The 25762-nt window shown below is 39.6% G+C and overlaps 1 protein-coding gene across 2 annotated transcripts in view; it reads left to right on the top strand.

Annotated features, from left to right (window-relative positions):
* mamdc2a (MAM domain containing 2a) overlaps nt 1–25762 on the top strand; it is a 54475-nt gene that overhangs the window by 5268 nt on the left and 23445 nt on the right. For both annotated transcript variants that reach the window (XM_084729215.1, XM_084729216.1), the window contains exons 3-6: nt 13446–13696; nt 19052–19136; nt 19233–19367; nt 23132–23388. In XM_084729215.1, coding sequence (XP_084585341.1) covers nt 13446–13696; nt 19052–19136; nt 19233–19367; nt 23132–23388 — 728 coding nt within the window. The remainder of the gene's footprint in view (nt 1–13445; nt 13697–19051; nt 19137–19232; nt 19368–23131; nt 23389–25762) is intronic.

Genomic DNA, 25762 nt, shown 5'->3' with positions numbered 1-25762 from the left:
CTGCTCTTCCTGTAATTTACGTGAATCCAGTCCGGAGCAACGTCCTTGTGTTTTAAAGTGGATCTCTGAGTACTTTTCATGTGAGGAGCTGCATGTGCAAATTCACCTCATGCAGTATCTTTGCCTCGTGTCTCTGTGCCTCCCCATCATCTCTCAGATGCCTTGGAGGGCTTCCTCTCTCAGCTTTGTCCTGCTGAATGTCCATGTCCTGTACAGATGTAATTTCCCGGTATTTAAAATGCCATCTGGAATGATGAATTAAATATAGTTTTTAAATTTCATGTTTGTCCAAATGGGTTTAGGGAGATCTTTTAGCAGAATATGGCAGAAATGGAATATAATATTCGTAAGTATGGTTTCATTAGTGTATAATCGCCTGAAAATAAGAATCTTTGTTTTTGTTGTTAACTTAAATGTTTTGTATATACAGAGGTATATTTCCACAGTAGCACAGGAGGGACAAACCAAACACTGGTTCTAGATGCAGCCTGTGGCATTTTGCATGAGTTTGCATGAGCCACTGTAGGTTCTCCATGTTTGGAAGGGGAGGGTGAGGCAAGTTTGCAATCTGCGAGATCACTGCTAAATGCCACAAAATCCTAAACACTAATCTTTCAAATTCTGTTGTTGAGTTTCTACATGGATTTTGTGAAATCTCTATTGATTTTTTAGAGGATCATGACAATAATGCGAAAAATTTTGGACCTAAACTGGACTCTAAATTCTCTGAATTCCAGCTTCTTAAATGTGAATATTTTCTGGTTTCTTTCTTCCTCTCTGACAGTAAACTGAATATCTTTGGTTTGTGGACAAAACAAGACATTTGAGGACGTCATCTTAGGCTCTGGGAAACAGTGATCAACAACATTTTCTGACATTTTAGGCAAACAACTTTTAATGGATTAATCGAGATAATAACTGACTATGAAAATAATCATTAGTTGCAGCGATACATCCGTGACATTAGCAGTAGTATTTTCCACAATGATTTTGGGAATATTCTGTTGATTTTAAATCATCAGAGTAGCACATGACATTTTGGACTAAAACTGGGCTTAAATTAAATCTGCATAGGTTCAGTTGTAATATTGTAGACTAATGACAAGATTATGAGAGGTTATTAATCTTGTGAGCCTCTGTGTTTGTCATCATGGCAACATGTGGTCCTGGAGACTACTACAGAAGTAGTTTTGATTATTTTGCCAGGTATTTATCTGTCTGCCTGTCTGTCTGTGTAGATTTTGTCAATGTAATGGCATTGCAACTATGCACGACGCAGTCATAAAACTGTACAGGTGTGTAATTGTGATTTAAACGACAGCTGAGTTTGAAGATGAGAGTGCTAGCGTGGTCCGAGCAACGCCGTTGGAAGTAGTAGTATGAATCATAGTCATACTTGCCAAACCTCCCAATTTTCCCGGGAGACTCAGCAAATTTTCCCACCTTGTTCTTTATCACAACCTCTTTCTGGCACTGTGCAGCGCTTTGCAACAATACAGCTGCACGTGATGTGGGAGGGAGCTGCTCACGCCAACAGCATCCACTTCTCCTCAATGCATCCATGCTTGAGTCTCAGCCTCTTCAGTGAGTGAGAGATGGGGAGGGGAATGGAGGTTACTGAGAGAGAGAGGAGAAATATTCAAGTAAATTTCAGGTGAAATAAGAATTACTGTTTCTGATGGAAGGTTTTGAAGTAAAGAATAGAATCTGCAGGCATCTGTTTGCAAAAATATCACCAGAATGCAGGAAACAAAGTGAAACTCAAATTTTTCTGGGGGAGGACCCTCAGACCGCCTGCTTAAGTTTCATAATCCTCCCTATTTTTGAGGTCTCGCAGTTGGCATGCGTGATTATAGTCATAGCACCACCTACTGGCAACAGGAAATTACCGGCCCTTAACTTTTACAGATTGCTTCCAGCAGGTTAAACAGATCCACCTCACAAGTTGTCAGCAAAGTCTCAAGACCTCGGACGGTGCTAAATAGTTAAGTTTTCATCAAACACTGTTGCCATGATGACACATTATTCAGGATGAAACAGGAAGTTTTGTAACTTTGTGACTGTCCATGTGACTGATACTGGTTTCACCTTGTGTGTCTGTGTGTGTGTCATCGTGGCAAAATGTGATAAAGACGTACTTGCAGTTGGAGCCGGGGATTTCCTAACTCATGGCGGTGTCCTGTCCTATCTCAGATCTTCTATCTTGTCTTGTCTTAACTAGAGCTGTCAACTTTATTCTTCAGTCGGTACTCATCCCGTCATGCCCGCATCTGTGTTTAAAATGTACACAAGACTGCCTGTATCCATGACAATGGCTATCTCTCTTCACTTGTCACTGACTAGCTTGTGAATGGACAAAAAAAGACAGGTGTTGATGAGTCAGAGGACTTCATTGTGTTTTGGAGGAGAGGAAACGCCACCTTGTTGGGAAATTTTGAGAAGTTTTCTTGTGAAATATTGACTGATTGATAGAACTGGGTGTTTGTATAATGGGTGTTTTTTATTTTCCTTGGAGGCATCTTCAGTTCTGGACCTCAACGTCATTGGGTGTTTCGGCGGTTTTATCACAAGACACCCTCAGTCAAGCCAGGCCCAACCCAGGTCGATCGAGTCTAGGTGTGTGTCTTATGGTTGGCTTCTAGGTGGTCACTTAGAAGCCCAGCTGGGATCTCTCCTCCTCAGTCAGAGTCACATCATATGTCTGTGGTGGTGGAGCTCAGCATAACATATAGTTTTATTTGCACGCTGCCACTGCAGTACTGATTACAGTTGCAAACGTAGCAACTTACGCAGTACAATTTACAATTTAAAACAATACAGGAGGAACAGTCACATCCAGGCATCTTCTGTTTGTGACTCAGTCCTGTTTAGTGAGCCATGATAAGGATTTGAACGGACATGATCAAATTCAAAATTAAACATCTTGGCAGTCGATATATATCCATTAATACGTGGAAATGTAAAACGTCATTGCATGGTTTGAGTAGCTTTTCAATCATAATATTTTGTGTTCATGTTGTTCCCCATCTTCACTGTCATTTCCATACAGACCAAACAACAGTGGTGCTGCCATTTCTCAGTTCATTTGAATTTAGGACAGATTCTGTGCTATCCTAAAATCAAATTCTTCAGTTAGGATGCTTCTGTCCTATCCTAGGAAAAGATAGACTGTTTTACTAAATGCAGTTAGGAAACATATACCAAAAATCCTAAATATCATCCTAAATTAAGATAAGATTGGATTTCAGAGTGAGGAAGTTTCTATAATGGGGCCCCAGGTTTCAGGTAAGGGTAGCTCATACTGTTCTGCCTTCATTTCATCATTTCTGTCAGCGGGAGTCAGCCTTTACTCATATGATCGCTCCTTATGTCATCCTTGCTGTCGTATTAAAGAGGAAGTGGTTGAATAAAGTCGTCGATAATAACTCATTATGACACATGGCTGAAGGCTGGCATTTCCACTACTGCTCATGATTCAGAATTTCCAAGTTGAATCAGATGTTTTTCTGTGTTTTTCCTCTTTTACTTTGGACTCAGTAGTTGCCCTCATATTGTGGTCTCTGTCACTATCTGCTCTATTGTCCTGAGGTTGGCATAGACCAGGCCTATTCAGCCAGCGGCTTGTGGGCCAGATATGGCCCTTTTGAAGTTTTCCAGGGCTCACAAGAAGCTCCCTGTAAATCAGGCCAGATTGTGATATGATAAACAAAACTAATCTGAACCAATATGCAGGCTTGGAGAGTAACATGGATTACAAATGATGGGATTACATAATCAGTATTTTTTTTAAAATAAAGTACTACAGATTTAGGAAAAATGGTGATTATTTATCAGGATTACAATTTTAAAATACATTTTAAAATAAAGAACAATATACAACTATATATATATGTATATATATATATATCCACACCTGCCATTGCTCAGTGAAGCCATAAGTCAAATCATGGCTTGTCCTCTGCCAGAGGGCTTGGAGGGCTTGTTAGCATTATACTGTAAGAGTTATTTGTAAGTATTAATCAACAAAGTATTCTGAGTGACCCACAAAACCTGGGACAGTGTGTCCAGTGTTAGCAGCTGCTTCTTTTCAATAGGAGTCACCCGTGACAAAGAAATAATCCCCCATTGGTTTCCCGCTTGTCAGCATTACTAATTGCACTTTTATTTTATTTGGCGCCTACTTTTGAAGTCAAGCAATCGCAGCGTAATGCATTCCTTACTATTAGAGTATTGTGTGTTTACGAGTGATTGAAATTGAGTGAAAAACCTTTTATAAGCTTCTCCTCAGTGTTTGCAGTTGTCAGATTTGGATTTTAGCTGGGTCTAATGTGAGCTATTAAGGAAATATAAACTCTCACTAGATGTTTATCTGAACTTTTCTGAGTTCCATAGAGAGAGAAAGTTGCTGCAGTTTGTCACACTATGATTTCTTTGGATTAGTGAGTGTGTGTGTGTGCGAGCAACAGAAGGGTAAAGTAGAATAGATTGGCAGTAATTAATAGAAGAAACTATTTGTGTTACAAAGTAAATTAAAGCGCAGCAGAGTGGTGAGTATGACTTGTTGTGGTGAGGAGTTTTAAAGGGACAGTTCACCAGCAAATCAAAAGTACATGTTTTTCCCCTGGCCTATAGTGCTGTTTATCTGTCTAGACTTTTTTCTTTCTAGTAGAGAAAAAGTAGTTCAAGTAGATTCTACTGCAGAAAGAAAGTAGCTCCTACATGAAACTGTTCACAGCAAGGTCTGTGGATTATCTTATTAACTGGGTCATGATTTTTGGAAAAAGACTGGTTTTGAATTGTTCAAATTATTGTTTTTGTGCTTTGAGCACCACAAGCTGAGTTCCATTTAGTTTCATCATATTGGAGAGAAGCTGATATTTCCCAAATGCTGCAACCCACACTAAAAAAATCTAGATGGATAAATAGTGTTACAGGCCAGGAGAGAAATATGTATTTTAGACATTAAGAAAAATGAATTTAAAAGTCAGTAAAAACATTAAGTGAAAACAAGCAGATATGTAGTTAAATATTAAAGAAATTGCATTTGTGCAGTTGCATTTAACTCTACATGAATAGTCATTAGTAAGAATCTGTTGTCAGTGCAGTGTGGTGGCACTGAGGCTCTTTAAATGGGTCAAACACGCTGGAACGCCAAGCCAAAATATTCCAGGGTAGCTGTGTTTCCACACACAGAGCTGCCAGGCAGGAATCAGGTGGGCTCTGCCCTAGTTTTAGAACTTTGGGTTAAGAGACAAAAGTGGCGCGGTGCAAATGATGGAAAACTGGTTGCACAAGGTGAACTCAGTCTGGGTAGGCTGTTTAAAATGTACTCATTCACACGTACACGTTCAGATTCACCTGAAACACAACTGCACAACCATAGAGTAGGGGTGCACAATATCGATACGTCATCGGTACTGACTCATAAAGGCTTTAAATTTGTCTGTCGTTGGCCTGAAATAAATATTTTGCCGATATGACAGGCCAGTAAGATGACACTTGAATTATGCAAATGTAATGCAAGTATGTCTGCTGTGTGGACATTTTTTGAAGTGTCCAAAATAAAAGCAAAGTTGCTATTTGCAACGATTGCTCAACATCGGTTATGCAATGAGGAATTGAACTGTATCCCTTCATAGGAGAGTTCGGTCAAATTAAGATGGAAAAAATCAACCTGTAGGAAACTGGCAAAATGTCAATATTGTGCATCCTTATAGGAAACTTATATGCAAGGAAATATATGAACAGGAAATTGACAGCACTCTAATTTACGCAATCTAACTATAAACTGTGAATGATTTTCTTATTTGCTATGTTTTTATTGAAGCATTTCTGCCTTAACTCATGCAATATTCTAAAATTATAAGCTGTTACCTGTTAATAATACATTTGCTTAACTGAGCCATCTAAAAAGCATCATTCTCAAATTGAAAGAAATACACAACATGACTCAGTTATGCAACACTGCTGCTTATTTCTATTTACATTTTTAGCAGCATTTTTGATTTGCCAGCACCATTCAAACATCAAAAATTTAAGGAGCAACATGTAACATTTGTGCATGCAGAAATGACTACTGCAGTCCAAACAGCATGATGGAGCCATAGGCAGTATTTTAAGTAGGTTTAAGTCCTATTTAATATATGATCAACAGTTGAAGTGAGTTGTTTCCCCCTGCCTCCCTCCTCCTCAGACTCAGGGAAAGCTCTGCAGGCTTCAGGAGCACTGCAGGGTCGTAGGACTCGCTCAGTGTTGTAAACTGACAATAACAAGCGATGATGAGTCCTCCACTGTAAGTTCATCAGCTGGTTATAACTGTCAGTTGTCTGTTGATGTAAAATTAAGCCTGTTGTCCTGAAAACAAAACCCACTGCTCTGAAAATGCACACCCTAGATTTTGTGTTAAGTGGCTGCCAAACTCCATTAAAATATTGCTCGGTTTAACTGTTATAAACATCTATGCCTTCTACAAGGTTATTAATGGTTTCTTATAACTTGTGTGAACTCTAATTCATGTGAAACGGTCAAACAATTCTGGGCTGGTATAGAAATTTCAAAGAGGGATGCAGCATTCATGAGCATTCAGAGAAGCGAGTATTTCAGCTGAACATGTTTCCTTGATCTCTGATTGCGTAATGTGGTCATTTTATGATTTATTATAGCAGTGGTTCCCAAACTGGGGGGCAGCCCCCCTGGAGGGACGCAGAGCCACTTAAATATGGAGTGAAATAAAGTTAAACGAATATGATTGATGTCAGGCAAAACAACAAACAGGAGTTTGGTGATGGTGTCACGCTGACCTTCATTTCACAAAAATTAAACTTGAATCCTTTTTAAATCAGTCGCCTCCCTAATTATTGTTAATAATTGAGAATAATCGTAGAGTGGGGTGGCCTGAACTTGCCTCTGCTTCTGAATGGGAGCATGCCAGGAGAAGTAAATATACTACAGATTTCTCCTTTAAAATTAAAGGAATCTGATGTGATGGATCAGATTATACTCTGAGATTCCAAGATCTTATCCAGTGATTTTGGCCTGTATCAGACTGATGCTGATAATGTAATATCAGATCAGCACATCTTTATCTTTATTCTTTAAAATTTACAAATGTACCTTGACAATCTCGACTTTACTCTCATAATGTTCTAACTTTATCCTTCTATTCTTGTATTCATTGTATTATCACTTGTTTAAGATAAAGTTTCAGCTTTATCTCATAATGAAAATAGTGAAAATAAAGTTGTTTCTCATGTGATATATGAGTGCTGAAGTGTGATAACTAGGTCTTTTAAGTTGAGCTGACTTGAGGCCTCACACATATGTAATTAGACTGAGTTGTTGGTAAAAAATGAAATGTAGAGATTTTACAGTGTGATAATGTGCTGAAGTTTTGATCTCCTGCATTATGGAAGTGTGTCACCACATTCCACATGTCAAAAACATTCCGATCAAGTCCCCCCTTTTGTCTTGTTTTCCACTGTTGTGCGCATCAAGCCGCAGAGCGTCCCAAAGCAGCTCCCTCTGTTTATGATAATCTGTCAGCACAGTTTATGTTCCCACTGTTAAGATAAGTGGCGGTACTGTAAATTGTGTGTGCCATCTCTCTTCCAGCCAAGCCTTTAGATCTCAGTGTGTACTCACTGCAGAGAGTTGCATGTTCCAGAGCAATACACCGAACAGGAGCTTCAGCAGGGAACCAGCGCGGTTTGCCTGAAACCCCTAACCAGACTGAGACGGAATGAGCTCGGAGATGGGGATAGACTACACCCACTGTGGCAATAAATAGGCTCGTAAAAAGGAGGACGGGACCACGGTGGTGTTTTCTGTTTGGTTGCCATGGCGATGTGGGCTTGAGCTGAGGAAGCTGCACCAAAAAAAGAACCCAAGGCAGAGTTTGTGGTTAAAACCAGGATGGATGTCCTAGGTGATTATATTCACTAAACAGAGACATCAGAGACAAAGACTTCAGGCTGTCCTGCAATAGGATAAACACAAAGGCAGGGATGGATGGAGTGAGGTGGAGAGCTGTCAGGGCCTCACTGCTGTCTCACAGACCACCGCAGACGAATGCTCCTTATCTTTGTCTCTCTCTGGGCTGTTAAGAGCGTCTCCTGGCCAGTTTCTGACTTCAAATATGTTGACAACAGAAGGTGAAAAGTTCTGCTAATATTAGGGGCACTTAAGTCTGTAGAATACTCCATAAACACTCTGCTCTCTTCTCCTCTCCTGCTCATAACCATTTAACTTGCAAGAACAAACAGTGACCCATGTTGTGCAGCTGAAGATGTTGAAGTTGTGCAGCAGTTAATATTGACATTGCATTGACATTGCAACACCAATTCTCTCACTCAACTTAAAAGTTTATTGAAAACAGTTTGCACTCATGCCGCCACAACTGCCAGATGCAACCAGCGGAGATTTCTAAAATACGGCCAACATGACCTCCACATACGTTGTCCTGAGCTGAAACAAGATGTCAAACTGAAGCAGTTGTTGATCACATGTGGCCATTAGCAGCCGGTTAAGAAGAGTGAGAAGTCAGCTGTCAATGCTTATATAAAACAGAGCAGTCAAAAAATAGAATTACTGTCTCACAGTTGTTTGTCTCCACCAAGTTATAGTTTGCATCCATGTCTGTCCAGACTCATATAATGTCTGTAGTGAAGACTTTGAAAGAATTTAATGTGGAAATTTGACAATTTGTGACATTCCCTCAAGGCTTTCTTGAGATATTATGCCAACAAGAACGGGATGGATAAGAGGTCACATTGACCTCGACCCTTGACCTTTGACTACCAAAATTTAGCCAGTTCATCGTTGAGTCCAAGTGAACCTATGTTTCAAGTCTGAAGAAATTCCCTCAGGGTGTTCTTGAAATATCATGTTCAAAAGAATGGATGAATGCATAACGGCTCCAGCCATAAAAATATAAAGGCATAAAAGTCATAAAAACAGACTTTTCAAGTTTTTTTTTTAAGTATTCTGAATCACAGTGGTCCTTAAGTATGCAAGTATATGTGCTAAAGAAATTGGCTGGTTGGTCCAGTAGTATTTGAGAATAGCTGTGGACAAGCTGTAGTTCCAGGGATCACACACCTGCACACACGTAACAAGTCAAAAACTTCTTGTATAAGCTTTAAGAAAACATGTTCTAGAGGCTTAAGATATTATGTTGAACCAACAACTGTTCAGTCACTCTGATGAACCTTACAAACAAATCTGATTTCTGATTTGAAATCTGAAGACGTTCCAGCTGCAGCTGTTCCTGTTGGAGTTACTTTGTTCCAACATCGTCTAAAAAACAACATGTCAAACTTCCCCAACTGAATTTATTCAAGTTTAGGTTTAAGGGGGTACCGACTGAATTCAGTAATCACCTTCATCATGGTTGGCAATCTTTTCATTATTGTGAAAACAAACAACCATGATTCATCTTAAAATGTGTAAGTTTAGTTGAGTTAAGTTGACTAAACTTTGAGTTTTGTTAAACTCAATTGAATTAAGTTCACAGAATGTTCAATGAGCTCAAGATATTAAGTTGACTTTTAAGTGATGCAGATGAACATTACCAATAAATAAATAAACAAATAAATAGTTTTCGTTCTACAGTTTCTCTGTTTGAAGAGTCTGTTCATCATTTCATACAAAAAGCTTCCAGCTGCAGCTGCTCCTGTTGGAGCTACTTTGATCCAGCATTGGCACAAAGACAATATGTCAAACTGCCCCCATTGAATTGATTAAATTCTGACTGTATGGTAGTAGAGACTGAATTCAGTACTAAGCTTCATCATGGTAGGCAATAATGGTCATTACTGTAAAAACAAACAACCATGATTTATCTTAAAATGTATTAGAGACGCACATCAAGTTTCTGTGTTTTCTTCAAACTATTAAAAAGAAGGCTCTCAGGAGAGTTTCAGCTGCTAATAAGCTGCCCTGCACTCTAAAAATAAATGTTACTTTGATGCATTTTTACTAAATTGTGTGTATAAGGAAATAAAAATTTGGCAAAAAAAAAAAAAAAAAAGAACATGAAATTGCTGTGATTGTTAATTGTTAAGAAAGCAAAACATTTTGGTATTCAGCATAAAAATGCAGCTCTTGTAATAATGTTTTGTGTTTAGTGAACACAAATTATTAGATTTTTTGAGCAAGAAATTGACTACACATCATGTAAACATAAAAACACTGAGTATATATTTTTACAGTGATTTTTTAGTCCATTCAAGGACGCAATGGTTGTGTTGTTAAAGTTATAATACATAACATTTCCGCATCTGTTTTCACGAGTTTTATATTTATGTTATCCCAAAAGTTTCTAACAAGTTCAAACTTAGAGAAATACGTAATTTATTTATGGTAACCATGCATTTTCTACTAGCCACTAGTTGCTATAGTTTCCAGAAAAACATAGAATATGTCTGAGAGTAAGGAAGGAAATCGGTGAACATGAAATACATTACCTCAGTTGTGAGCATGATTCCTGCCTGAGTCACTTCAGATAGACATTGATTAGCAGTGGTGGTTCTCCCATGATGCCACGCTACTCACAATGTCATCAAACTACATCTTTTGTCAGTGGTTTGCGAGACGCCTAGTGGCAGAACTTACATATTGTAATGATCAGCCTGCAGACTGTCTGCAGCTAATCACAAATACAACTGGACCAGTTAGGTTGTATCTGGTCTATGACTGTCTGCTGATGGACCTCTGAGATTCAGAATTGTTGAAAACCTTGAAAAAACTTTTTTTCTTCCTTTTTTTTTTTTGTCAGTGGCTCCACACCGGTGACAGCCATGGCTGGAGGCATTATATTTTCAGGTCATCCCATTCTTGTGAATGTGATATCTCAAGAACATCTTGAGGGAATTTCTTTAAACTTGACACAAATGACCACTCGGACTCAAAGATGAACTGATTAGACTTTGGTGGTCAAAGGTCACAGTGACCTCACTAAACACATTTTTGGCCGTAACTCAAGAATTCATACGCCAACTATGACGAAATTAAGTCCAAATATCTAAGTGGATAAAATGATAAGGTGATGACATTTTCCATCCAAAAGGTCAAAGGTCAACTTCACTGTGACATCATAATGTTCAGCTTTCTATCAGTCCTCTGTCCTCCTCTGTAAAAATAGTCTCTAAGTGAAGACAGCATGTTTCTACCTGGAGATGATTTAGTATTAAATTCCTTTAAAGTCTTGACTACAGACATTATATGAGTCTGGACAAACATGGCTTGTAACTTGACTGGTTGTTGGAGACAAACAACTGTGAGGCAGTAATTCTATTTTCTGACTGCTCTGTTTTATACGAACATTGACAGCTGACTTCTCACTCTTCTTACCACTAGGAGCTGCAAGTGATCGACAACTGCTTCAGTTTGACATCTTGTTTCAGCTCGGGACAGCGCATGTGAAGGTCATGTTAATCTTGGTGGTATTTTAGAAATCTCCACTGGTTTTATCTGGCAGCTGTGGTGGCATTGCAGTAGGTGCTTCACCATCTGTTGCCTGGGTGATCTGCATCCTCTGAGCATCTTAAGTTTCTCTTCTGGTCTTGGAATCATTAGGCTATATTCATAAAGTTTAGTAAAATCATAAGTAAGGTTTCATGTCTTTTTGACAGTGCTGAACATTTGTGTGGATTTGTGTGTTTTCGTGGATGAATTGGGGTTCACTGTGAGAGTCCACAGAGTCCACAATGCCCAGTTAGTGGTGATATAGCCTGATACGTTGCTGATGTTTTGTTCTTCTGGTAAGAATGTCGATGAACTTCATTTGACCAAATAAGGGATCACAGATACAACTGTAAATCCTCCTGCCTCCCCTCCCCAACCTGGTTTAGAAGTCAGCGTTCCATAAACACAGTTTATATCCATTAAATTGCCTCTCTGCTCTCTCAGACCTGTGTGAATGAGTAAATAGTCTCTGAGCTGTAACATAAAAGGAAGATGGAAACTCTACCTCAGGGTTTCAGCCGTTACTAATTTGCCTCAGAAAATACATCATTGTCTCTCTTCAGTTCATATTATGGCCAATACACACATCCTGAGCTGTATGTGCACCTCTAATGTACAGTATTAGATGCGTTCTCCTTCTATTTTTCATCTCAGAACCTTTCTGCATCCTTCTTTTTTTTTTTTTTTCTTCAGTCAGCTCTTTGTACGTGACAGTAGACACTGGAACAGTGCTGAGGTCGTGAGTTCAAGCCTCACCTGGAGCAGTCTTTACACTTTTAACATCAGAATTACAATAATAAAACCTTTGTATTTTTCTTCAAAGGATAGATCAGATTATGTGAAGTGGGGTTGTATGAGGCACTTATCAATAGTCAGTTTATTACCTACAGTAGATGGCAGCTAGGACAGAGGAGAAGCAGCAGGAGTACCAGTGAAGGAAGCTAAACAATTCACTGCTGTGGACAGGGTCAGCAGCAAAATGTATTTTAGTCACCTAAAAAAGCTTTTGCTACGTTTGACAGTAAGGTGAAGCGGTGAAAATATTCCAAACAGCATTTTCTGACAGGGAGTTGTAACAAGTTATATAATATTGCTGTCTCCATACCCACCAGACTCCATTGGTAAAAACAGTCATTTTACCTCATGAAACATGTGAATTGCTGGTCTACTGCTGCCTCAATCTGTTAGTTTGTTTGTGTTATTCTGTGACTCGGGTGTTTTAAAGGGTTAGTTCAGATTCACCTGAGTCACACAATAATGCACACAAACTAAAGGTTCAAGGCACCAATAGATCAGCAACTGAGGTAAAATTACTGTTTTTGCCAATGGAGTCTGGTGGCTTTGTAGAGAGCAAGGTTTGGATTATATAAGATTGGTTTCCCACCAGAACGCGCTGGCTGACAAAAAAAAATGTTCTAAATAAAGTGTACAATTCAACAGATTCTTTTTTTAAAAGATATGTTTTGCTGCTGACCCAGTTGTCAGCAGGACATTGCTTAGCTACACATAAACTGGGGGGCATGCCAAGTGCCATCTGCAGTAGGTAATACACCAACTATGGATACGTACCTTGTACAACCCCACTTCAAATAATCCCAACTATCCCTTTAAACATCCTCGCTGCTACAGCACTGCCTTTGACTCTCTCCATGTCAGATTCTTTCTCTATCAGCATCTAGATGATAGTGGATTGGGCATGTTTGTCCATTCAGTATTTGTTCATGTTCCTTTCATTGACTGCCAGAGGATTCTTGAACTCAAAGATGAGTCTGTCAAGCAGATTTGTTGTGGAGCTCAAATGCACATTGTTGTAGCAACTTTAGCAGATTTACAGATACCAAAACATTCAAATCCCTAAAAACAACAGCTAAATTCTCCAGATATGAACAAAGTATGAATATAAATATGACCTCCTTCAGTTATCTTTAGGTCAACTGCTCTACTGCACATGAATATAATATATCTTCATTTTGTTTGCACAGGGCATTTGATAACGGTGGACTCAGACAGTTTACACGACCAGCAGAAGGCAGTTCTTGTCAGTCCAGTTCTGGACCATCAGGAGTGGAGCTGTGTGAGGCTGGTGTACCAGATCACTGGACTGGGCTCCCTGCAGCTCCACCTCAGACCAGATGGCGACAACTTCGACTACCGACTCTGGACCGCCAACAAAGCCTCTGACAGCTGGCTCATTGCTAGCGTGGACCTACCCAACACCACAATCCCCTTCCAGGTAGGTACGGCTGTAAAGAGTTTAATCACAGTAATCTGTGTGTGAGGTTTGTTAGATGAAGTCATTGTTAACTCTGACCTAAAATGTTGTGGTGTAAGTTCTAAACTCAACCACTGTAGGATAGAAGTATCCCCCCCCCAACCCCTATGAAACGTGATAAAGTGAGCTATAGAGTGCCCTTCCAGTAGACAAAATGTAGTAAAGTGCCCTCTAGAGTGCTGTTCGAGTGGACAAAAGATGGTGAAGTGCCCTCTAAATTGCCCTTCTAGTGGACAAAACATGGTAAAGTACCTTCTAAAGTACCCTTCCAGTGCAAAAAAGATGGTAAAGTACCCTTTAGAGTGACTTGCCAGTGGAAAAAATGGTAAAGTGCCCTTCAAAGTGCTCTTCCAGTGCAAAAAACATGGTGAAGTGCCCTCTAAAGTGCCCTTCTAGTGGCACTAGAAAACCTTGTTTTCCCCTCCTGCAACTGTTTTAAATTACCTGTCTGATTATATTTTAACATTTTGTTATTTATCTTAAATCTACAGCCTCCAAACCACTAACACAAAGGCAGTCTAATAATACTGTTTTGTTTTGCCAAATAGCGGTGAATCAAAGAACTTTTCCAAAGAACTCAGAAACTTGTGCATGACCACAGGAACTTTGGTCTTAAGTTTATTTCTTCAGTCGCTGGTGCCAAAAAAACATCCCTGCTCAGAGAGTAGTGTTGTTCCAATCATCCAGGGGTCACTGATTGGTTCAAAACACAACCCTCAGGTGCTCTCTACAGGGTGCTGCACTGTCACTGGAGTAGGACGAGAGAGGTGAAAACAGAGGCGCGAGAATTAGTGAACAAGAGAAAGAGCACTTTATTTTCTGGTTGTTCAGTGGTGGTTATCTACGAGCAGCAGATTGCTGTTAGTTTGGAGACAAGTGCTCTTGAGTTTTCTCCCTTCTCACTTTTATATACTTTTAAATACAAAATAATACAGAAAATAACATCACGATTGTGTGCAGAATTCGAACAGGCCACTGTCCACCAGCAACCGCCGACTGCTGATGTATTCATGCAGGTGGCAGATGTGCCAGTCAGGGTTTTGTTCAACCATTGAGGTGAAATAGACCTGTGCAGCGGTGGTGGACTTAAGGAACTACAGTTTAGTGCAGTTTAAAGCTGGAATGAGTAATGTTGGAGAAATCAGCAGGGGTAAGCAAGATTTTGAGCCAACTGGAAACCCCCCCCCACCCCACCTCCCTTCAGGACTTGAAACAATTCCACCAAACCACATGAATGCACACAGCATGACTACTGCTGGAGGACAGACCTTATCAAACTGTCATGTCTCATTCACATCAAGGAGAACAACAACCATTGTCATATTTAATGTACACAACAAACATGGCTGTTGTTAGTAATTACTCCCACTACTTGTTGGCACTGGGAAATTTTGGCTGAACTTTCTCTGCCTCTGCAGGCAGGTAGGACCGAGCATCCAATCATTTCCCTCAGGCTGAATGAAATGATTAGATTATTATAGGCCTACGACAGCCCCTGGATATTTTTCTTTTTTTGTTTTTTATTGATTGTTGCTGGAATGTAAAGAGAATTTCAACAAATGTAACAAAAAGTGCTTCTGAAATACAACCCCAATTCCAAAAAAGTTTGTCATGTATTACAAAATGCGAATAAAACAGAATACAATGACTTGCAAAAACTTTTAAACTTAGTTTCAATGTAATACAGCAACAATACAACAAGATATTATTGCTCAAACTGATTATCTTTATTGTGTCTTGTTTTCTCAGTCAGAATTTGGAAATTAGGACACTAATTGTTGAAGTTTTGAAAGTGAAATTCTTTCTCATTCTTGCTTGATATTTGACTTCAGGTGTTCAACAGTCCGGGGTCTCTGTTGTCATATTTTGTGTTTCATAATGCATCACACATTTGCATTGGCGGACAGGTCTGGACTGCAGGCAGGTCAGTCTAGTACCTGAACTCTGTTACTACGAAGACACACTGTTGGAACACGTCCACGATGTATCTTGGCATCGTCTTGCTGAAATAAGCAGAGACGTCTCTGATAAAGACGTTGTCTGGATGGCAGCAAACCTGTATGTACCTTTCAGCATTGATGGGGCCTTCACAGATGTGCAGGGGCTGGTAACAATCTAGATGGTCCTTCTCCTCTTTACCTTGGAGGACACAATGTCCATGATTTGTGAAAACAATCTGAAATGTGGACTCATCAGACCACAGCACACTTTTCCACTTTGCGTCAGTCCATCTCAGACCATCGCAGAGAAGTCTGCAGTGTTTCTGGATGTTGTTGATATATGTCTTTCTCTTTGCATGGTGGAGTCTTAACTTGTATTTGTAGATGCAGAGACAAACTGTTTAGTTTTCCAAAGTGTTCCTGAGCTCATGTAGTATCCTTCATACAATGATGTGGGTTTTTAAGGGGTCAAAGGTCACAGACATTCAGTGTTAGTTTTCAGTCTTGTCCCTTACATGCAGAGATTTCTCTGGATTCTCTGAATCTTTTAATGATATTATTGATTCAAGGTGGTGAAATCTCTAAATTCCTGCATTGTGTGGTGAGAAACCTTCTTAAACAGTTGAATTATTTAGTTTCTCGCAAAGTGGTGAACCTCACCCCATCCAGGCTTGTGAATGACTGAACCTTTTGAGGATACCCAGTAAACTTGTTCACCCGGGGAACGTTCAAAACTGGTGTTTTTTGGGCATTCCATAACTTTCCCAGTCTTTTATTGCTCCTGTCCCAACTTTATTGTAACGTGTTGCAGACATCAAATTCAGAATATGTGTAAATTTAACAAAACTATAAAGTTAATCAGTTTGAACATTAAATATCTTGCGCTGTGTTCAATTGAGTACAAGTTAAAAATGATTTGCAAATCATTACATTCTGTTTTTATTTGTTTTACACAATGTCCCACCTTTTTTGGAATTGGGATTGTGCGTTAGCTACCCTATCTTTACTTGTTATTTTCAATATACATATGATTTAGCTTTGCTCACTAATCTAAATTTAAAGAAAGCAAACCCTCCTTAAATACAGAGTGAGTTTGAGGCCAAGGCCCACAAGTACTAAAAAGGAAGCAGTGATGTCATCTAAGCCTGTTTCTAAATTTAACTAGCTTCCTTATTGTTAACCCGAGCACTGACCTCTCTCATAATAGTCCTCTTCGGAAGGAGTAATTCTTAAAATAATGAAAAACAGAACCTGAGAAAGAACAAGTGGTATAACATGGTATTATTAACTTCAAACTCTGTAATGGAGCCTGTGAGGTTATTCCACATGCTATGCTGAGTTATGAGGGGAAAACTGAACTACGTTATGGCATGACAAACATTTAAAGGCTGACTGCACAGTTATCTTAAATTACTCGAGTATGGCTGCAGACGGAGTGTTTATAGGTCTAGAATTAGAACTGGCATTATTGGCCAGTGAGCTCCAGTGAAGTGACTGGAGGGGCCATCTGTCTGTGGGCAGAATATATCAGGTCATTCATTAAATTTGCAAGAGCAGACCAAAATGTCAGACTTCGTGGGCATTTGCATTTTAAAGACAAGTGAGGTGATGTTTAACAGTGTTCATGTTGACAGAAAGGTTTGATTTACAGGGCTTAATAATAAGCTTTGTCTGCTGGCCCAGGGCAAGTAAATGTGGCAGCTCACTTGCCCAACTGAGCAACAGCTAAAAAAGAGTTAACCTATTAAATGACTTTGAAAATTGGTTAATGGTTAAAGCAATTTAACATGAAAAAATGGCAGAAAATTCTGTTTTCAGCCTCTCAAATATGGAGATTTCAAGATTTTCTTCATATTTCATCATATTAATCTGAATATCTTTAGATTTTAGAAATTTAAAGACTATTGGACTATTTTCTGACATTTCGTAGGCATTTCAGCCCTAGATCATACATATGCAATTAACTTAACTGTTTATTAATATTTGATAACCACTAATAAACCAAACAATTTGTGCATGGCCAAGTAAAAAATGACTTTGAGCAAGTAGATTTCTGACATTCAACATTGACACTGAAGCCTGATTTAATTTTAGTTATAGTTTTTAGACTAAAATGCCATTTAGTCTTTTAGTCATTTAGTTTTATTTTAGTCATCTAAATTCAGTTTTAGTCTAGTTTTATTGGTAAATAAAACCAGGCGTGGCTGCGTCGCATTGTGGCTGTGCCACGTCAGCCAGAGCTGATCGCAGCCAGTCTACACAGTGCTTGTGATTCCACCAGCAGCGCCTGGCAGGGAGAATCCGGTTAATTTTCAAAATAAAAGACCCCATGCAGACCAACGATCATAAAGACATAAAGAGGACGGATCAGAATCATGGGGCAGACGTGCCGTGCTTGGTGGAATCAACTGGTTAGATGACTAAATATAAGATTTTAAATCTACTTCAGATTTAGTTGAGTGGTATATGATGGACGGTTCGGGCCATGTCCATATCTTTAGGTCCGTTTATAAGAACTATGAGCATTAAGTATCATGTCCATTCTAAAGTGTGTGAATTGGTTACCAGTAAGTCAGAGGAGTGATTTGTAAAAATACTGCCACTGGTCTGCAAATCATTATCTGGACTAACACTAAAACTGCCACGTTCATATGACATTTCTGTCACGTCACAGGTTAAGGTTTTTATTGAAGTTTTTCAGTGAAGCTTTGAATGTCTGTCATCATATTTTATGACATCATCACCTTAAAAAGTAAAAAAATGAATGAATGATTCATTAGTGCCAAGAGAATGTCATTAGCCTCCCCAATATAATCTCTTTTCATAAAATAATATCGTAAAATTAAAACATGTTATGAAAGTTTTTTTTTTTTTTTTACTTTTGGACTTCAACACTGGAGGTACTGGAAATGTTTGCATCAGTCAGAACTAATGACACACAGTTTTCCACTCAATCCAATTCTTCAAACAGTATAACACCCTGCCAATAATATTGATGTAGGCTAATCTTTTTGTGAAATTGAGAAATATCTTTCTTTTCCTTTCCTTTCTTCTTGGTCCAGCTAAAGCTGGCTTCAGCTTTTCAAGAGTGTAAAAAACAACTAGAAAAAAAAGTTGGTGGTAATTTCTGGTGTGACATATTTAACTGTTTTTGTAAACAATATAAAATAAATATTTATCCATCCGTTCATTACTAAACTAGAAGTTTCCTTTCCATGGGGAAGCGGCATTTTGTCAACATGCTACGCAACAATGTGATGATATTGAGATATGATATAAATGGGACATGACATGAAGTGACATTAGTGTGAGCTGATGTAGTGACGCTGGCTCTTTTCTATCCCAGTTTGTTGGTAATTCTATTTTTCTCCTGCAGGTTTTGCTGGAAGGTCGACCTGAACATGGTCCAGGACACAGTGTGGCCGTCTTTGAAATTCACATTGTTCCTGGTTTTTGTATAGGTCAGTGACATCATGATGTCAAACTGTATTTATTCCTAGAAAAATGTGTATGCCTGAGTAAAGAATAACGTTTGTCTTTGTGGTTCCTGTTTCCAGAGTGTAATTTTGAGGAGCATCACCTGTGTGGCTACAGCAACAGCTGGAACCCAAATGTCAACTGGTACGTTGGGGGTGTTTCCAGAGAGCCTGAGTCTAACCTGATCGTAAACAACAGCAGCTATAACCAGAGAGGTATATGCACGCACACACACACACACACACACACACACACACATTCACACAGCCTGTAAGAACTCTAAAGGCTAATTTATGGTACACATATGCATCTGGATACAGACAGAGCCTCCTGTCCATACTCTATGTTCATTTTGTCATTTGGTGGTTGTGGCGGCAGTGTTGCAGCGTAGCCAATAGTTCAAGCGAGAAACGATGACAGGACACAACAAAGAAGTAAAAATATAGGAAATGCTGTTCACTGTCAATGTAAAAAAGAAAAAAACACACACAGACCACCTTCGTCTACAACGCTGCCTCTGCTTTTGCCTCTTTCTCAAGAGGTACATTATTTCAAAACTACTCCAGCATCAGCATAGTTGCTATTGTCAGAAACTTTTGACTATTTTTCAGGGTTGACTCTGAGCAGTGCCCTCTAGTGGATGCACTGCAATTCATGCCCATGTAAAGGATGCATGGAAGTATGTGGGCAGTGAAGGTTATATTGTTTAAAATGTACGTGTCTATAAAAGAGCATGAATGCACACACTTAAATTCTAATATGTATAGAATATACACGTTGCTTCTGTTTGGGAATATACTGTACATTGGTAGTGTAAGTGAAGTTAGTGCAGCATAAACCACCTCTTGTGTGTCTGTTTCTATGGACACTATGTTCTGAGCTCCCCAGACACATAGTTTTGCTTAAATATGGCTAAATATACAGCTTCCATAGTGCGGTCAGCTGTTTATGTCTGTAGCGCTCAACTGGTTATTATTGTGCAGAATGCTGTACAGCACTGAGCTCTGACATGTGACATCTGCATTTTGCTCAAGACACGAAAAAACACAGGAACAATTTTGAGTCATGGCTGGATGATAACAGTGCACCTGCATGGCTTGATTTCTAAAGGAGGAGGTATTTTTTTTATCAACTCAGAGTAAATCATCTGGCAGTAATACCAAGGTGGATGAGAGCAATGTGGAAGAGATCAGACAGATCAGAGCAGACAGATCACTGTCCACGTATAACATCACAGAATGTATAAGCTAATGTATTGTGTCATCTGTGTCCATGACTGTCAAGTCAGTTTGACTGCCTCCCACCTAAATCATGCACCACCTTGCTTTAGCAAGACATTTTTTGCTTTTTAATTTCTTGTAAAATATTCCTTCTTTATTTCTGTCTCATACAGAATATTTTCTCTTTGTTATTCCCTTATATTACTACTTAGATCGTGCTGTTTCTGTCTGCTGACAGCAGGACTAGAACCTCCACAGTGAAGTTCTTCATTTTTACTTTTTGGTTTTGGGAATGAAACTTGCTGACAAACAAGTGGAACAGGCACTTAAGTTTTATTAAGAAATTTGGGGTCATCAGTACATTAGTCACGGGTGCAAAGCGTGAACAGGAGGGGTCTGAGCACACAGCCCTGGGGGGCTTCATTGTTGAGCACTAGAGCAGAGGAGGTGAGACAGCCAGTCCGAACTGTCTGGGGTCTATTTGTGAGGAAGTCCAATATCTGGTTGCAGAGTGTGGTACTCAGGTGCAGAGTGTTACGTTTGTTAATCAGCTTCATGTGGAGGATTGTGTTGAATGTTGAGCTGAAATCAACAAACAGCATCCTGATGTAGATGTTTTTCTCAAGTTGAGTGAAGACTGAGTGGAGGCCAGTGGAGATGGTGTCCTCAGTGGATGTGTTGGTTCTGAATGCAAACTGGTGAGGGTTGGCAAGGATGCGGTTCTTTACATGCTGCAGAACCAGTTTCTCAAAGCACTTCATCAGAATGGAGGTAGTCTTTCAATAACAGATAATCAGACATCTTGTCACTGACTGATTGCCGGGAATTTCTAAATGCAAGGTGGTTGCTTGAACGGCGGGGAGAACAGCCACTAACATACCTACGTCCCTTACATTTTTTTCAGGGACGTGCCTCTCCTGCTGTTTTCCCTCAGTAGTAAGCACACAATGTCACCATCTCAATATGAAGGGCGGCCATAAAGACTTTGGATTGGTCTGGCAATGGACGATTTTTTTTAAAGTCTGTAATTGTTTCCATCCAGTTTTAGCAATGAAAGCTGGGAGTGTCCAGTGTTTAGAGACTGACTTGGTGAGTCTAGAATGGGGGGGTTGAGTGTCACAGGGTGGTAGTCGTTTAGACTAGACACTGCAGAGATTTTAGGCACAGGGACGATGGTGGCTGTCTTGAAGCAGATGAGAACACTCTCCTGGGATAGAGATATGTCAAAAAAAAAAGTCATGTTAATCAGGTCCAGCAGCTTTAGTCAAATCAATCAAATATTATTTGTATAGCCCAATATCACAAATCACAATTTGCCTCAGGGGTTCTTACAGTCTGTACAGTGTGTGGCATCCCCTGTCCTGTAGACTCTTGAAAGAGTAAGGAAAAACTCCCCCCAAAAAATTTTAACAGTGAAAAAAAAGGAAGAAACCTCAAGGAGAGTCACAGTGGTGGGATTCCCTTTCCAGGTTGTACAGATGTGCAATAGATGTTGCGTATACAGACTGGATTCTGTCCTCTGTGGATATGTGGATGGACATGGGCAGGTCCTCCGGAGGAAGAATAGACTTCACAACTGTCTCTTTGTTCAGATCAAAGCGAGCATAAAATGGGTTTAGCTCATTTGGCGATGTGGCCTCATATGTAATGGAGGTGCTCCTGCTTTGAAGGATGGGATGTTCTGGATCGCCTGCCACATATTTTTGGTGTTGCTGGTGTTGAGTTCTCTCTCCAGTTTCTGCTGATGACTCCATTTGTCCTTGTCGATGCCAGTGTTCAGTCTTGCTCTGTTGGTGCAGTATGTTTCCTTGCCACCTGACTGAAAGGCAACTTTATTTTTGCTCTGGATAGAGTTGAGTTATTGTCATTTCATCCATTTTATTTTCCTGCGGCTTGACATAAGGAGTAGACTAGGTCGTGGAGCAGCCTTATGTCCAGGCTGGATTAGCTTAGCTCTTGTCCTGACTCCCGCTTGCAATAGCTTTTGGGTCTGATGATCTGGCTAGGGGGTCGGAAAATGTGGGCAGTGGTTGTTTCAAGGTCTGCTGCACCTAATCCAACCCCTGTACTTCCTTTTTATGATGATGATTTTTTTTTGTCTGGTGTCATAGGTAACACGTGTTTCAGTAATAAAGGCAGGAAAAACTGATAGAGCTAGTGCCTGCTACATCTCTACCACCACAATTACCATGGTAACAGTGGTAATGTACTGCATTTAAATAAGCTTAAACTTGAATCAGGCAAAATCCATGGCCATTACACAATCTATGTGGATCACAAAATATTCCCACTTCTAACAGCTCATGGTCTACCAGTTTAAAACCTCCAGAATCCAGCTGCATATGAAGTTGCAGAGACCAAGCCTGTGTATTTTGGCAGTCAGTTTACATGGATTGATGGTTCTGGAGGCAGAATCTGTAATCAGGAAGGTGTGCTGGTGAGTGAAATGAGCTGCTGCATTGTTTGGTTGGAATGAAGACCTGCATGTTTGGAACTCTGGGGCTCATCATGGTTATATATCTCTGCTTTATGTGCTTAAAAGTATGTGCTTCAGTGCTCACTGAAGTCTGTGAAGAACAGATCTGTTTAATCTCCAAACACTGATAGAGGTGTTCTCTATACAAGAGTCAATGCCTTTATCTTTTTTATTGCACAGTCTTATGAAGACTTTAATTTAAATTTACAAACATCCATTAAATATGACTGCATCAGCTCATAACTGTGTTCCCTCAGCTCATGTACATGTTCCACTGCTGCAGGCCACCACATGTATGTGGACTCTGTGTACGCCAAGGACTTCCAGGAGGTGGCCAAGCTGACCTCACCCATGACTACGGTGCCCATGGCCGGCTGCTTGACCTTCTACTATCACCGAGACCAGGAGAGGGGAAACATCTTCTCAGTTTACACCCGGGACCAGCTGGGCCACTACGAGGAGATCTGGAGGCCAGAGGTGTATTCCACCGCCGGCTGGTCTCTGGTTGGCATTGACATCAAGGCCCCACACCCCCTGGAGGTCAGTATTGCACAATTATAGTCATGGTGATTGGAAATGAATGAATGAATGAATAAAAATTGTAATTCCAGTTTGTTACTACACCACCTCCCCATCCCCCTCCCAAACAGTCAGTTATGAACTCTCTCAGTCCAAATCAGCCCAGCAGTTCACTTCAGCTCACTTCAGTTCCAAAAACCAAACACAGAAGAAATAAAATACCATCCTGTCACCGTCCTCTGGCTCTGGTGGCTCAGAAATGTCTGGACATGTCCAATATAGCTGCCACACAGAGTGTCCATGTTTCAGGTTGTTTTCAGGTCGACAGAGGAGCGGACACGCCCCCTCAGAGCAGAGAAAACTGCTCATTTTTTCATGATTTTGAGACCGAATTTTATTAACTTAGCGATATTTTTAATCATTCAAATTTGTTGATAATTTGCTTGTGTTTGTGTTTTCTTAAGGTGCAGTATGTTGAGCTCTCAGGACCAAGATAATGGTTTAGATAACATTTCAAAGGCATGAAAGCACAGAAAATGTAGTGGCACCAGCTGTAATAAGGAGCATATTCTGTCAGGTAATGTGAGCAGTATGTCTCTGCAAAGCTGAAACTAAACCTTCAGGCAGGGATGAAGCTGAGCCATGAGGAATGAAATGTGTGTCATCTTGAGGTGGCCACATTTTTGTGTTGGAACCTCAAGGAGGCCATTCACATCCAACACCAAAATTACAATCTCACCCTCAAGCACAACCACTTGTAAGCCTGTAACCAAAGTTCAGTACTTTAGGTCATGAAGGTCATGCGATGAAACCAGCTCAAACCAGCTCCATTTGTTGATGAAGATGCGACTGAATACTCCAAAAAGCTACCAAGTAACCTTGCCTTGAGATTATATTATCACAGAAGATCAAAGCTGAAATAAAATGCAATTATTCTGTTTGAAAACAAAACACTCCAATTTGTGACATTTATCCTGATTCTGAAAAGAAGATCAAACATGGGAAATTACCTTCAAGTGAAAATGATTAGCAGCATTCTCTGTGTAGGAAAACAGTGACTCAGCTGCAGCACCGTGGTCATTAACTATGGACCTTTAGTTCAATGGTGCGGTGTAATACGGTGGTATATGCTGGCAGCAGTAATGAGACTAAAAAGGTGGAGCTAACTGAAAATGCTGAACTTGTAGGTGGTCCCTCTACAAGTCATCTCAGCGACTGATTTCAATTAACTCCAACTTCTCTGGAAAGATCTAACTCACCACCTCTGCAAAATGTTGCCACTCCCAACTTACAAAAACCTGAACTGATGTGTTACAGCTGTAACAGTTACACAGAATACTTGATTTTTGAACAAGGCTTTTCTGCTATTGCTCACAAAGAGCGTAGAAAAAACAATGAATGACGAGGGGCCAGCCATGTGTCTTTCATACTATATAGGTCTGACCAAAGGACTGAATAATTAAAACCAAACAACCACCAAATAACCTAACACATACATATACTTAAAGTTACTTAAAGAGATAATTCACCCAAAAATGTTAATTCTGCAATAATGTTTTCCTGTGAAACTCCAGCAGTGTTTTGTGGACTAAAAAACTAAACCTGACCTTCAATCAACAAGAGGGTGAGTAGATAGTGATTGAATTTTCATTTTTGGGTGAACTATCCCTTTAAGGATATATAACTACAGTATATATACACATGTATATGTTCTAATATTTAATAGGGATGAAAGAAAATATCAAAAATAGAGTATCACGACTTTATATTTTGTATTGATTCTCAAACACTGTATCGTGATACATGCAAAGTTTTGTGGCAGTGGTTGTGTTTAAACCCCCTACTGCTAGACAGCAGTGCTGTTACCTGTCTTTCCTGTTCTGATTGCATACTTTTTAAACATATATGTTCTGCATATGGTGTTTTTTCTGTGTACAATGACAGTTTTATTAAAATTATATTAAAAATAGCAAAATATCATCTTGCGTACAATATATTGAACCATAACCCCTGTATCATGATACATATCATATCGCCAGTTTCCTGCCAATAAACAGCCCTAATATTAATGGTTGTGCTATTCACAAATTCATGTAAATAGTGAAAGGTGACATGGGATATTACAATATGGAGTTGAATTAGAATGTAAAGGACAACCTCTCACAATAATGCTGAATATTATACTGTAAATCAAATTCAAGACAGGCCACCTTTATTCATATAGGGCCAAATCATCAGGACACTTTTCATAAAGAGCAGGTAGATCCTCTTTATAATATTATTTGCAGAGAACCAAAATTTCCCAACATGAGCAAGCTCTTGGCAAGCACCGGCAAGGAAAAACTCCCTTTTAACAGGCAGAAACCTCGAGCAGAACTAGTCCCTAGGTGGGCGG

This window comes from Lutjanus erythropterus, chromosome 10 (assembly GCF_056507025.1).
Source record: "Lutjanus erythropterus isolate fLutEry1 chromosome 10, fLutEry1.hap2, whole genome shotgun sequence".
Lineage (NCBI taxonomy): Eukaryota > Metazoa > Chordata > Actinopteri > Lutjaniformes > Lutjanidae > Lutjanus > Lutjanus erythropterus.
Note: the sequence above shows the minus strand (reverse complement) of the source record. Positions and strands in the feature narration are given on the sequence as shown.